An 11249-nucleotide genomic window follows, 5' to 3' on the forward strand; every position below is an offset into this window, starting at 1 on the left:
ATGTGAACATTCATAAGTGGGCAGTAGCAAGCATGAGATAAAACACTCATCTGATGATGCCCATTATGTGATTAGCCACATCCTCCCTGGGAGCCATTTTGTGATGGTGCGCACAGAAGTTTCTCAAATTTCCAAATGTGCTCAGGGATTCAAAAATGTTGAGGAACTCTGCTCTACTCTAACTGGAAGTGGATCTCTCTTGGATCTCAACTAGAGTTCTTTCACATCAACTGATCCTTTTATCTGGAGATTCCAGAGTTTGAACTTGGGATGTTCTGCATTCAAAGCATGTGCTATTCCACTCAGCTATGGTAAACTGCCCCACTTCCATAGACAGGTTGTCTCAGCAGATAGCAAAACTAGAAGCCGTGTATATATGTGCAAAGGCACACAACACATACTGCAGACTGTTACCAAGAAGAGATAAAGACAGTTCATTAATATCCATTCAGCATTACATTTTAAGCTGGTCAATCTCTAAGGGCTTGTTCATTCACTTCTTAATATAGCAGCAAGAATTATGGTTCCCCATATAATGCTGGCCCAGTTTTCCCGGCTCCTTCAAGAAGTACTGAAGAGCTTGTACCAGCTGAGAGCACAATGGGGTAAAACTGTGGGAATGGTTATGACTATGCTTATCTTATGGCCATTCAAACTCTTCTTTTTATAGTTGTACTGTGTTATACAAATAGGAAAAAATCAAGAAAAATGTAACTATGGCAGCCACTGAGCTTTTGCAAGCTATGCATGGAAAACCTCTAACATCCTAATGAACTCAGTAGAAAATAGATGGTAACTCACAAGAAAATGAGAACCACTTCTCATATCACCATGGTGTACTGAACTATTTTATCTCCCACTCCATTTTCCTTCCAATAACGTTTACAAAATGTTTACTTGCCTTGTGACAAACACAGATACTCGGAGGTACCACATATGATGGGGAATATATATTTGATAACTAGAAGGAAAGTATGTCAGATGATCAGAATTACAATTTTGTAGCCCCCAATGCACTGGAATCTTTCTGAGTCCTCTTAGGGTACATGCTTTTCTGGACTTCTTTCTCCAAACAACATTTGCTACTGCTAATAATGAGACAAAATTAGGCTGGATGTACACATTCAGCAAAATGAGGTGACAGAGTCCTGAGAAAGTAGAACGGAGGACATCAGAGACATTAACTCACTTCGCACTACCAAACAACCTATGATTTCTTAACCATGGGTTGTTTGTGAGATTGTCAGAGCACGCAAACATGCTGGCTCTCACTGACTCACCCGCTCCCAGTTAGCAAGCCAGTCTCTTGGCTTGTTTCATGATGTGCAAACTCAGAAATTCTGGGTTGTTTATGGGTTAAACAACCCAGAGTTAATCTGTGGTTTCTTGTTCAGGTAACTCTGGGTTAATCCCAAAACACCCAGAGTTTCAGATTTTATTTATTTATTTATTTATTACATTTTTATACCGCCCAATAGCCGAAGCTCTCTGCTCTCTGTTGCACATCACAAAATTGAAAGCGGAAGTGGTAATTGGGTGGGAGCAGTGCTCTCACTACCTCCCCCACCAACTCCTGGGTTAAATGACCGAGGAATTGGCTGTGACATGCAAACTGGGTCAGTGGTTCTAGCTCAGACCTTCTCCCTGACATCTTGCTGTTCTACCATAGGGATCTGTTGTTGTTTTTACCTAAAGAAATGTCCAGAATTGTATCCTCCCACCTGCAAACTGACATGGTGCAATTCATTCCTCGACTTCATTCTGCTGCATGTTTAGATCCAGACTTATGGCTAACTCACACAATAATTTCAACATGCATGCTAAACATTAAGAGAACACCTCCACACACAATTTTTTTACTAGCAGACTTTGTGTAAAAGCGCATGCAAGTTGTCTTTGTGGTTAGAGAACAGAGAAGTCCTATTCAGATGTTCATCTTACAATTATGTAGAGGGAACTAGGGATGCACGCTCCACTCCTGACCCATCAACAACCAACCTCACCATGTTGACAGGGGAAGGTCTGCAGTGGAAGTTTTTTGTGCTGTCAAACGAATGCATAAAGCCCCATAAAACTGGGAACCTTTCCTTATTAGAGAACTTATCAGAGCACCTCATTAGGACTTTGCTCCTTCTCTTAAATTATGAATTATTAACAATTTGTATGTTTTTACCACACCAAAAAGAATGTATGAGGGTGGTTGTAATATAAGGTCATGAATAACTCTTTGCAGAAAGAGAGCCAAGAAAAAAGGACTCAATTTGTCAAAAGGCTAGCCCTGAAAAATTAACAGTAATTACTACTTAGCCATGCTGTGTATATATCTTTTATATCCCAGTAATGACTGGATTAAAGAAAAATAGTGTCAAGAAGCCAACATGAAATTCCCAATTAAGCTATTAGAAGAAAATTCTTCAGTCCTACTTCAACACTCATGAGTGAACCAAAGCTGATACTGTATATTACATCATGAACAATCTTGAATTTTAACATCTATTCAATGACCACTCACCTAATCTTAAGAACTAAGATTCTAGATGTGCAAAAAATAAGATCAAATATAGCATCGCAATCAACTTGGCTCCCACCTAGGAATTCAGGTTCCACTTTTTCTTCAAATACTGACTTCTCAAGCTGTTCTGTTTCTAATGCAATGGTCAAAACAAGATATGAGCTTAGTCAGTATGCAAGTCACAATATTTCCTATTTACAGTTAATTCTGGATTACAGAATTAACTACACATTACATTAAATACATTGCACATAGCTTATTGTACATAGCATGTACAGTTAGCATGAGGCTCTTAATCTGTATCGGGACTGCAGTACACAGAGAGATGAATAGGAGTCAATGGGAACTTTCTTTTCCCCTAATTGGTGCATGATAGGGCTGATCTTTGATGGGAATGTGGTGGGGGAAGAAAGGATTAACTCTCCTCTCACCACACACTGTAGTCCTGATTTGAATCACCCTGCACTTACTTTTAAGTAAAAAATAACAACAGATGGAGCTGCTCACTACATATTTAACACAATGTGTTGTTTAAAACTTTATCACCCAATCCTCTGAGCATCAGTAACACCTGTAATAGTTGGGCAGAAGAGAGAATTTCAGCAGCTGTCACATAATGAGCATCACCTACAGAAAATTTCTTTTCTGCACAACTATTAAAGGTGCAGGAGCATCTGAGCACCCTATTAACATGGCAGGTGAGAGCTAAACCAGGGTTCCTAATTAGCTAGTTCCGTGCTGTTCCCTGCTGAGGTGCAAAGACATAGCTCTGCAAGTAGTTTCCTGTTTTCCAGAGTTGTGGTGCTAGATCTGCTCACAGAGTCATGGCTTTCCAGTCTTTGCCAACTCTGGCGTACTACAGATATACAGCCCTTCTTTCAGATCCCATTTCAGTAACAGTCTGTGTTACAGAGTGCTAATGTTTTCTATCGCTTTGTGTGCATCCTGATTTTTGCCCTTATGGTCTTTTTCCTTGCTGCTTTCCACACCTTCAGATCTCATCTTATTTATCTCACCAAATCTATCCAGCACCTCTTCTTGACTATCACTCTTTTTCTCCTTCAGAAAAATATGCTAGGTTTCATCTCCAGCCTACCCTTGAGTAAAGCTCTCACCATCACTCTTATTGCCTCTTGACCTCTTTGTACAGACAGAAGAGAAACTACTTGTCTTGTCTTTGACCATTATTATTATTATTATTATTATTATTATTATTATTATTTCTCTTTTCCAAGCATCAGCGTCTTACTGCTGTAAATGTTGCCATCTTAACTCTCTATTAACGTGGACCTCTGTCTGTCAAGTGTCATTTATGCTTTATAATCCAGCCATTTGAAGCCAATCTAGGACACTGCAACAATATGGGGCAGCTTTATGACACAGATACCATTGTCAGATACTATGCAGCAATGGCATGCAAAGAAAAATCATACAGAACTTGGTGGAGTGTAGAACATGGCAAATAAATATAGGAAATTACACTTTAGAACTATGAGCTGATTACTCTGGAGAGAAAACCAGGACTGGATTAAGAACGATGCATTCAAGGGCAACTTTCAGGTTGCACACCAAATAACACAGATACACAAAAGGACACTGATTGAATTTTAAAGAAGAGCTGCTTCACGCATTTGGTTAATGGTGGCTCCACTGCAAGTTTAACAGCTGGTTTTCTCAGTAAACATTTTAACGAATGAGGTAGCTACATACATATATTTGACTATCAAAATACAAATCGAAGAGCTATGATTTTCCAAGCTTCACTCACTATGATGATGCTTTTGCCCCTTTCATGCTAAAATCTTTGTGTGTGCATGGAAAAGGGTTTGTAGTCAACAGCTATGCTGCACAGTTCAAAATGACCCAAATATATTCAAAGTTAAATTAAGCTTTGTGTGGGTTTCTCAGCAGGCAGCAGCTGTTTCAGGGAGCTCTCAAAGTAAGATGCCCATCCTTGGCCTTTCCAATTTAAACATTAAACTAAGATTTCAAAGCTTAATGTTTAAGTTCTATCTTTTTAATAATCTTCTGGCAAAATTCCAGAAAGCAGCATAGAGTCGAACCTGTGAGAAGAGCAAGGTTGTGTATTTTACGGTCACCCAGGAATCCTCCCCCATTTCAGTTAATGCACACTATACCACACTGTTCACAAGTCATGCTCTTCCCAATTTAGATGGCACCACATCCTTCCATGCCTATCTCAGAAGGAAATGGGGTTATACTGGTAGGGTTGAAATTATTGTGCGTGGGAAACCATCTCACAGAAATAACTTCTCATATCAAATAACATTGACTAAATTCTGCTTTCATTTTTGAAATGGACCTAAGATGCAGAATTTGAATTTTCCCCTTCTCTGTCTCTGTGATAAAATCAAGTAATCAGCCATCTCCAATTTAATCCAAATATGCATTTGGTCTCCATGCGGCAAATGAAGGAGCAAGACACAATAGCAGAAACATTGTAAGTCTAGGAGTCATCAATAAAATAGCTGATAAGCTCTTTTTCAAATCAATAATAGGAATGTCTTTGGCATATAGCTTTCACAACTGGCAAGCACTGCAGCACCAAACGTTTTGCTATTGGAAGAAGGATAGCAGGAAAGCAGGCAACTCTTTTCACAGAAGAATGGCATGAGCTAGGATCCAAAAGGATTTTTCTTTGGCCAAAGAACAGTAAGCCCGAAAATAACTCAGGTGCCACTTAGAGTTGGCGCCTCTCCCAAATAAACAAAAAGGCTATGGCTTATTTGTATGCATGTGTCAATCCATATCATTGTTTGCAATTTTAAAATAGCTTACCTGACATTACCTGGCTAACGAAAGAGAGCAGGTTGGCAACGAGCCAGTAAGCAACTCTAATAATGCTAAAAGAAGGTAAAAACAGCACATCTCTTTTTGCAAAAGAAAAACAGGGTTGTGGTTATTAGTGACTCACTTTTAAGGCCTCATGCATTAATAGCAGCCTTGCCCAACCCGTACATTCCTGATGTGTTGGGCTACAACTCCCATTATCCCTAGCCAGGATAGACAATGGCCATGTAAATTGGTAATGTAAAGTAGTAACTTGGCCAGTAGACCAATTGCACATTTGGAGTAAACTGGCCAATAGCTTTGCTGGCTGAGAATGATGGGAGTTGTAGCCCAAAACATCTGGAAAGACCAGATTCGAAAAAGCTAGGACATCATGGGAAAGTTACCAGGGTTCATTAAAACCTCTGACTACCTACTCCATATTGCTTATCCATCTGGGTACCAATATTGCTTTGAGAAGCAGAAAGGAAGGGCTGTGTCACAGTGGTAGAGCACATGATTTACATGGAGAAATCCCAAATTCAATCCCTGGCTTCTCTAGGTAGGGCTGGGGGGAAAAAACTATTCCCTGAAACCCTGGAGAGCCATTGCTGCCAGTCAGTGTTGACAATACTGGGCTAGATGGATCCATAAAGCAGCTTCATATGTTCCTATGAAAATGTTTTAGAGAAGACTAGAGAAGCTCTCAGAGTAAAGTTGAAAAATACTGAGCCCAGGTGCTCTCATCAATTCTCCAGCAGAAGGAAAAGACCTGGAAAGGACGATACACTTTCTTCTAGTATGTAAACAGATGGCTACGGCACAAGGACACTCTAGTACCAATGATTAATAGTAATGGGGAAAATGGAATTTAATGTTTCTGAAGCTGAGTTGAAATTGTCAAATTCTAAATGCATAAAAACCTTAGGGAGGAAAGGAGGGAGGGAGGAACATAGTACCTTAATTCAGTAATTTGAAAAGAGCTGGTTCATTATTAGTAGAACCAACAGCAGGGTAGTGACAGGACTGCTAGCCTTATCATCTATAAAAATCCCCAAGAGGTGTCACAAAACTATCTGTGTCCATCAGCCTCCAGGCATGGACCATTCTAATATCCCCCCAGGAGAGGGTAAAAGCTGTCATGAGTCCAAATTTAACCAGATAATGATTTGCTCATGACATAGAATCACTTCTGGCTCCTCTACCTACAGATCACCCACTTCCTGCCCATAACAGAAAACCAAATAAAGAGTAAGAATCACCACATGTGTCAGGCCTGATATAATCTGGTACATGCGTACATACAGGCACAGGCACAGGCACACACATCAGCCAACTAGGAGCATGGGGAAAAGAGGGATGATGGATACTGATGTTGTGCAGCATTGATGTGTAGATGGTTCTGTCTTGTGCCACAGGTCCAGATATAATAGCATATTGGTCCTGAAATAGTGTTTCTGACACTAACAATGAAGCACATTGTCCATCCCAGCAAATGTAGTTTTACTTTTACATTAACAGCCAATGTAACTCTGATGCGTAAGAACAGTCTATGTTTTCCAAAACCATGTCTGGGATAGTTAAACTCTGCTATGATGTGATTTGATTGAAAATAAGCTCCAAAAATAAATAAATAAGTAAAAAAATAGAACTTTCGACGTATCCAGCAGTTCTAGGAATTATTACTACAGTGTTTAGCAAAAGGAGAATTAGCTAGCAGGAAAGCTGTATAAGATAAACATACACTCAAATGTCTTTACCACTAGTCCCAGCACTCCGTGAGTTTTTAAAAATATTAACATCATATTATAAATATACAATGCTAAATTATGAAAGCATGTAAAACATTAAAATATGAGCTATGAAGCTCTGCAGTCCTCACTCATGAAACTTTAATCTTTCCTTGAATGAGTAAGGCAAGCAGGGTTTTCCTTGCCCACAGTTCTTCAGCTTATTACAAATAGACTATAGAAGCGTACCAATTTACATCAGTTATGTTGGTGGTCTACCTGACACAGAAAGGGATGGGAGAGGGAGAGATGCAAGTATACCACTAGCTTTTCTTTTCTGACATGGCTGTGGACTAGGGAGCATCCCACCCTCTATTTGGCAAGCATGGGACCTCCAGAAAATATTGTAGAGCACACGACAATAAAACATATGGTTAAATAGTTTGCTTTAAGTTATTTTCAGTTCTCCATTATCAAAATATTAAAATGCCTTTTTGCCTCAGCCATGTACCCATATCTTATTATCACATGTTCAGGTTTCATTTAATTATTAAGATGTATCCTATTAATTTTGTAAAAGTCTCATTACCTTTTACTACTTCAATGCACTACTGAGATAGATTATAAAGATGGCCAATCTACACAGGCTATTGAAAGCAGGAATTGCCCATCTTATGTTTAATAATAATAATAATAATAATAATAATAATAATAATAATAATATATTTATTTATTTCTTACCCGCCTCTCCCTCTGGATCGAGGTGGGGAACAACATTAAATACAATATAATACATAAAACTGGTTAAAAGAGCATATAAAACCAATACAATATTAAGATAACAATCACAACATCTTAAAATTCTTTTCTGCTTAAAGCAGGGATGGAGAACACATGGACCTCCAGAGGTTGTTGGCTTGCAACTCCCATCATCCCTGATGGAAGCTGAAGTCCAGCAACATCTGGAGTGCCACACATTCCCCACCATTGGGGAATCTGCCTGGACATATGCTTTAATTATGTGCTCAATATAGCCCAGAAAAGGGGGAGCTTGCCCATTCCCCACACCCTCTGCTCATCTGGGCTCTTTCTATATCAGTTCCATGGTCTCCTGCTAAGTGTGTGTTCTGCCCTCCCTGCCATTGTTCCCACTGCTCTATCCTTATGGGGCGTGCTACTCTTATTAGAGGCCATTGCAGCAGTGAAAAGGGATGGGCAGTGTGGAGCAGCACTGATATTTCAATGAAACAGGATGGGATAGAGGTGCAGCATGTCCAATGGCTACTCAATGAAGCCTATGGTCTCTTATCTCATATTTAGTAAGCAAATGGAAAATGGCATGGGTGATTCAATTGAGACTTTGGGTTTGACGTGCAAGATAATAATAATAATAATAATAATAATAATAATAATAATAATAATAATTTTATTTATTTCTTACCTGCCTCTGGATCAAGGCAGGGAACAACATACTAAGGGCACATATGTTTATAGTAGCTGGTGTTTCTAGATATGTATTGCAAAACACATGAAACATGCTATCAGTTGATACTGTATCTTCCCTTCACAGTCTTCCATGCCATTCCCACTCCAGTATTTTTGCCCATTAGGAATCCCCCTTTACAGCCACTGGCAAGGAAATACTCCACTCAAGACTCCTCCTACACTTGTATCAATATATATTAACAGGAAGCTCATGTGACATCACACTCCCTCCCATAACTTGGGTGGGAAGTTACTGCGTTCATACCTCCACTTTTATTTAACTAAAATATTGGCTCTTTCATTGTCCAATTCATTGCCAAATACTGATGTTCTCACAGCCTATTTAAAATTAAGTAAAAGGCTGCTCTCTGAGAAACAAACTTTTGGATAGGTGGACAGGTTGTACATTCTTCCAAACAATTTTTACAATAAAAATGGTTTAACTTTCAACTTAGAATGAGCATTTTTTCACTTTAAGAAAGCTATATGAAATTTTCCATTTTCTACCTCCATGCCATCATCTATATATATATAGCTTACAACCTGATCTTAAAAGTATTAGGAACGCAGAATTTTCAGAAATGCTCTGTCAACACAAACACAAATGTTCTGTCAAGCCATAAGTATTCAACAGCTGTTACCACTGAATAATTATCCTGAATAGTGATGCTCTTGAGATGTTATTTGCAAAACATTTCTTTATGTTTCAGAAGCCGAGGCTGCAAGCTTAGCCTCTTCCCAGATAATTAGCGCTAGGCTCTTCGTTTCTTTGAACCAGGGCATCCCTTTATTATTTTTGCTTTCAACTGTGTTAAATGATTCATTCCCCCCTCTCTAGCAACTACTGGCAGGACCACAGCAGCAAGCTAGTATTTTCAATGTCATTTAAGTCATAGGAGAAGTTTAACAAGGCTGAAATAATAATGTTGATTTATCCAAATGTATGTGTGCATTTTTAAAAAACAACAACAAACCATGCAGATCTTCATCTCCTACTAGAGCTCTACAGATGGTGCAGCTTTCAATACAGCCTCCTACACATGTAAAGAATAGGGGCATCAGCGAACTGGAAGGAACAGCTCAGTCGTTTCCAGCTCTTTTTCTCCCCAATATAGCGTGGGAAGGGGGTTGCGGAGTGTGTTAGAATTTCTCACAGTATGACTGAACAGAGGTGTTGAGGTACCAACTTAGCATGTTCACCCACGTTTGGGTGTGCAAACGATCCATGCCCCACAGCATCAGCAAGTGCAAATTAAAGGTACCGGGTAGCCATCCCCTATCACACGTTACTGCCCCATATGGCAGTTTTCACCATAGCCCACATCTCCTCTCCTGCACAGGGCCAGGATATCCCCCCCTGCCACATTCCTGAATCCTCCCCCCTTTGCCCAAGCATTGCCATCCCGCTTTCCTACCTCGCCCCTCACACACTGCCCTACACAAGTGATCTTCTTTACTCTCTCCAAATACTGTTCTAATACAACTCCATTCTTGGCCATCCCACTGTCTCTACTGTCTAGGAATTTATTTATTTATTTATTTATTTATTACATTTTTATACCGCCCAATAGCCGAAGCTCTTTGGACAGTTTACAAAAATTAAAACCACGAAGAGCACAAAAACAACCCACAATTTAAAAACACGAATACAAAAATACAATATAAAAAGCTTCCCCTTCCCCCCTTCCTCTGCTTGGACCACCGTCCCCGACAAGCAACTCCCCCCTCCACGCAATCCATTGCACTATACAGGCATTTGTTCCCCCACCCGCCCCCGCATTGCCCTGCCTTAAGGACAGCCTTCTTTCCTATCTCAACCGGTGCCTTGCTGCCTGGCTTGCCCTGCGCTCGAATCCGCCGCCGTGGGCACCGCTTTGTCTAGGGCTGCCTCTGATGATCTCTCTGCCTTGACATTCCCGAGAGTTGTCCAGCGCCACCGAGCCTAACTATCACACCATCTCCACTACGATCACCCCCACACTTCTCCCTCGCTGTTCCGCGCCCCCCGCCATCCTGCAGCACCAGCGCCTTGCCCAGCCCAGGATGTATTCTGTGCCCCAGCACCGCGCGCTGCGTCGCTCTCCCTGCCCACCTCTCCTCCCCCTCCTTCTCCTCCTCCTCCCCCCGCCCAGCCTGCCTCCCCACCCCTCCCCTGCTCCGTTGCTTTCTGGCGCCCGCTCAAAGCTCTCGCCTCCTTACCGTCCCAGCTCTGACTCCAGTTCGTAGTAATCGGCCAAGGTGTCTCTGTTGGAGCCGTCGATCCAGTAATCCGGGACGGCGGCGGCGGCGCCCCCAACCCGGCTCGCGGCGGAGGGAGCGCCAGGAGCAGCCGCGCCGGTGGACGAGGTGGAGGGCGGCGGCGACGACGTCGCCGAGGAGGGCATGGTGACTTTCAGCATGCTGCGGTGGAGGGCAGCGGCGTCGGGGTCCGCCGGGCGCTCGCCGGCTCCTCACGAGCTGGGAAGGAAGGAGAAGGACAAAGCGGCTAGAGAGCAGCGGGCTCTGCTCTCCGGCGGCTGGGCTGGGCAGCTCTCGCGGGCTGCCTGAGGAGAGCCGGAGCCGCCAGCCAAACTTCCAGCCCGCCGCCGCCGCCGCCGCCGCCACCAGCAGAGCCGCGCGGACCGACTGAACCGAGAGACGGCAGGAGGCGGCTGCAGGAGGAGGCGGCTGCAGGAGGAGCGAGCGCGCGCGCTCTCCCCCCCCCCCCGCTTCTCTGTGGCTCAGGCGCGCGC

At 42.2% G+C, this 11249-nt stretch overlaps 1 protein-coding gene across 2 annotated transcripts in view; it reads right to left on the reverse strand.

The window, feature by feature from the left end:
- The window catches only part of CAMK4 (calcium/calmodulin dependent protein kinase IV), a 98619-nt gene extending 87703 nt beyond the window's left edge, over window positions 1-10916 (reverse strand). The window contains exon 1 of one of the 2 annotated variants that reach the window (XM_063129544.1): window positions 10717-10916. In XM_063129544.1, coding sequence (XP_062985614.1) covers window positions 10717-10916 — 200 coding nt within the window. The remainder of the gene's footprint in view (window positions 1-10716) is intronic. The other variant, XM_063129545.1, reaches the window with a different exon arrangement.
- Between the last annotated feature and the right edge of the window lie 333 nt (window positions 10917-11249).

This window comes from Elgaria multicarinata, chromosome 6 (assembly GCF_023053635.1).
Source record: "Elgaria multicarinata webbii isolate HBS135686 ecotype San Diego chromosome 6, rElgMul1.1.pri, whole genome shotgun sequence".
Taxonomy (NCBI): domain Eukaryota; kingdom Metazoa; phylum Chordata; class Lepidosauria; order Squamata; family Anguidae; genus Elgaria; species Elgaria multicarinata.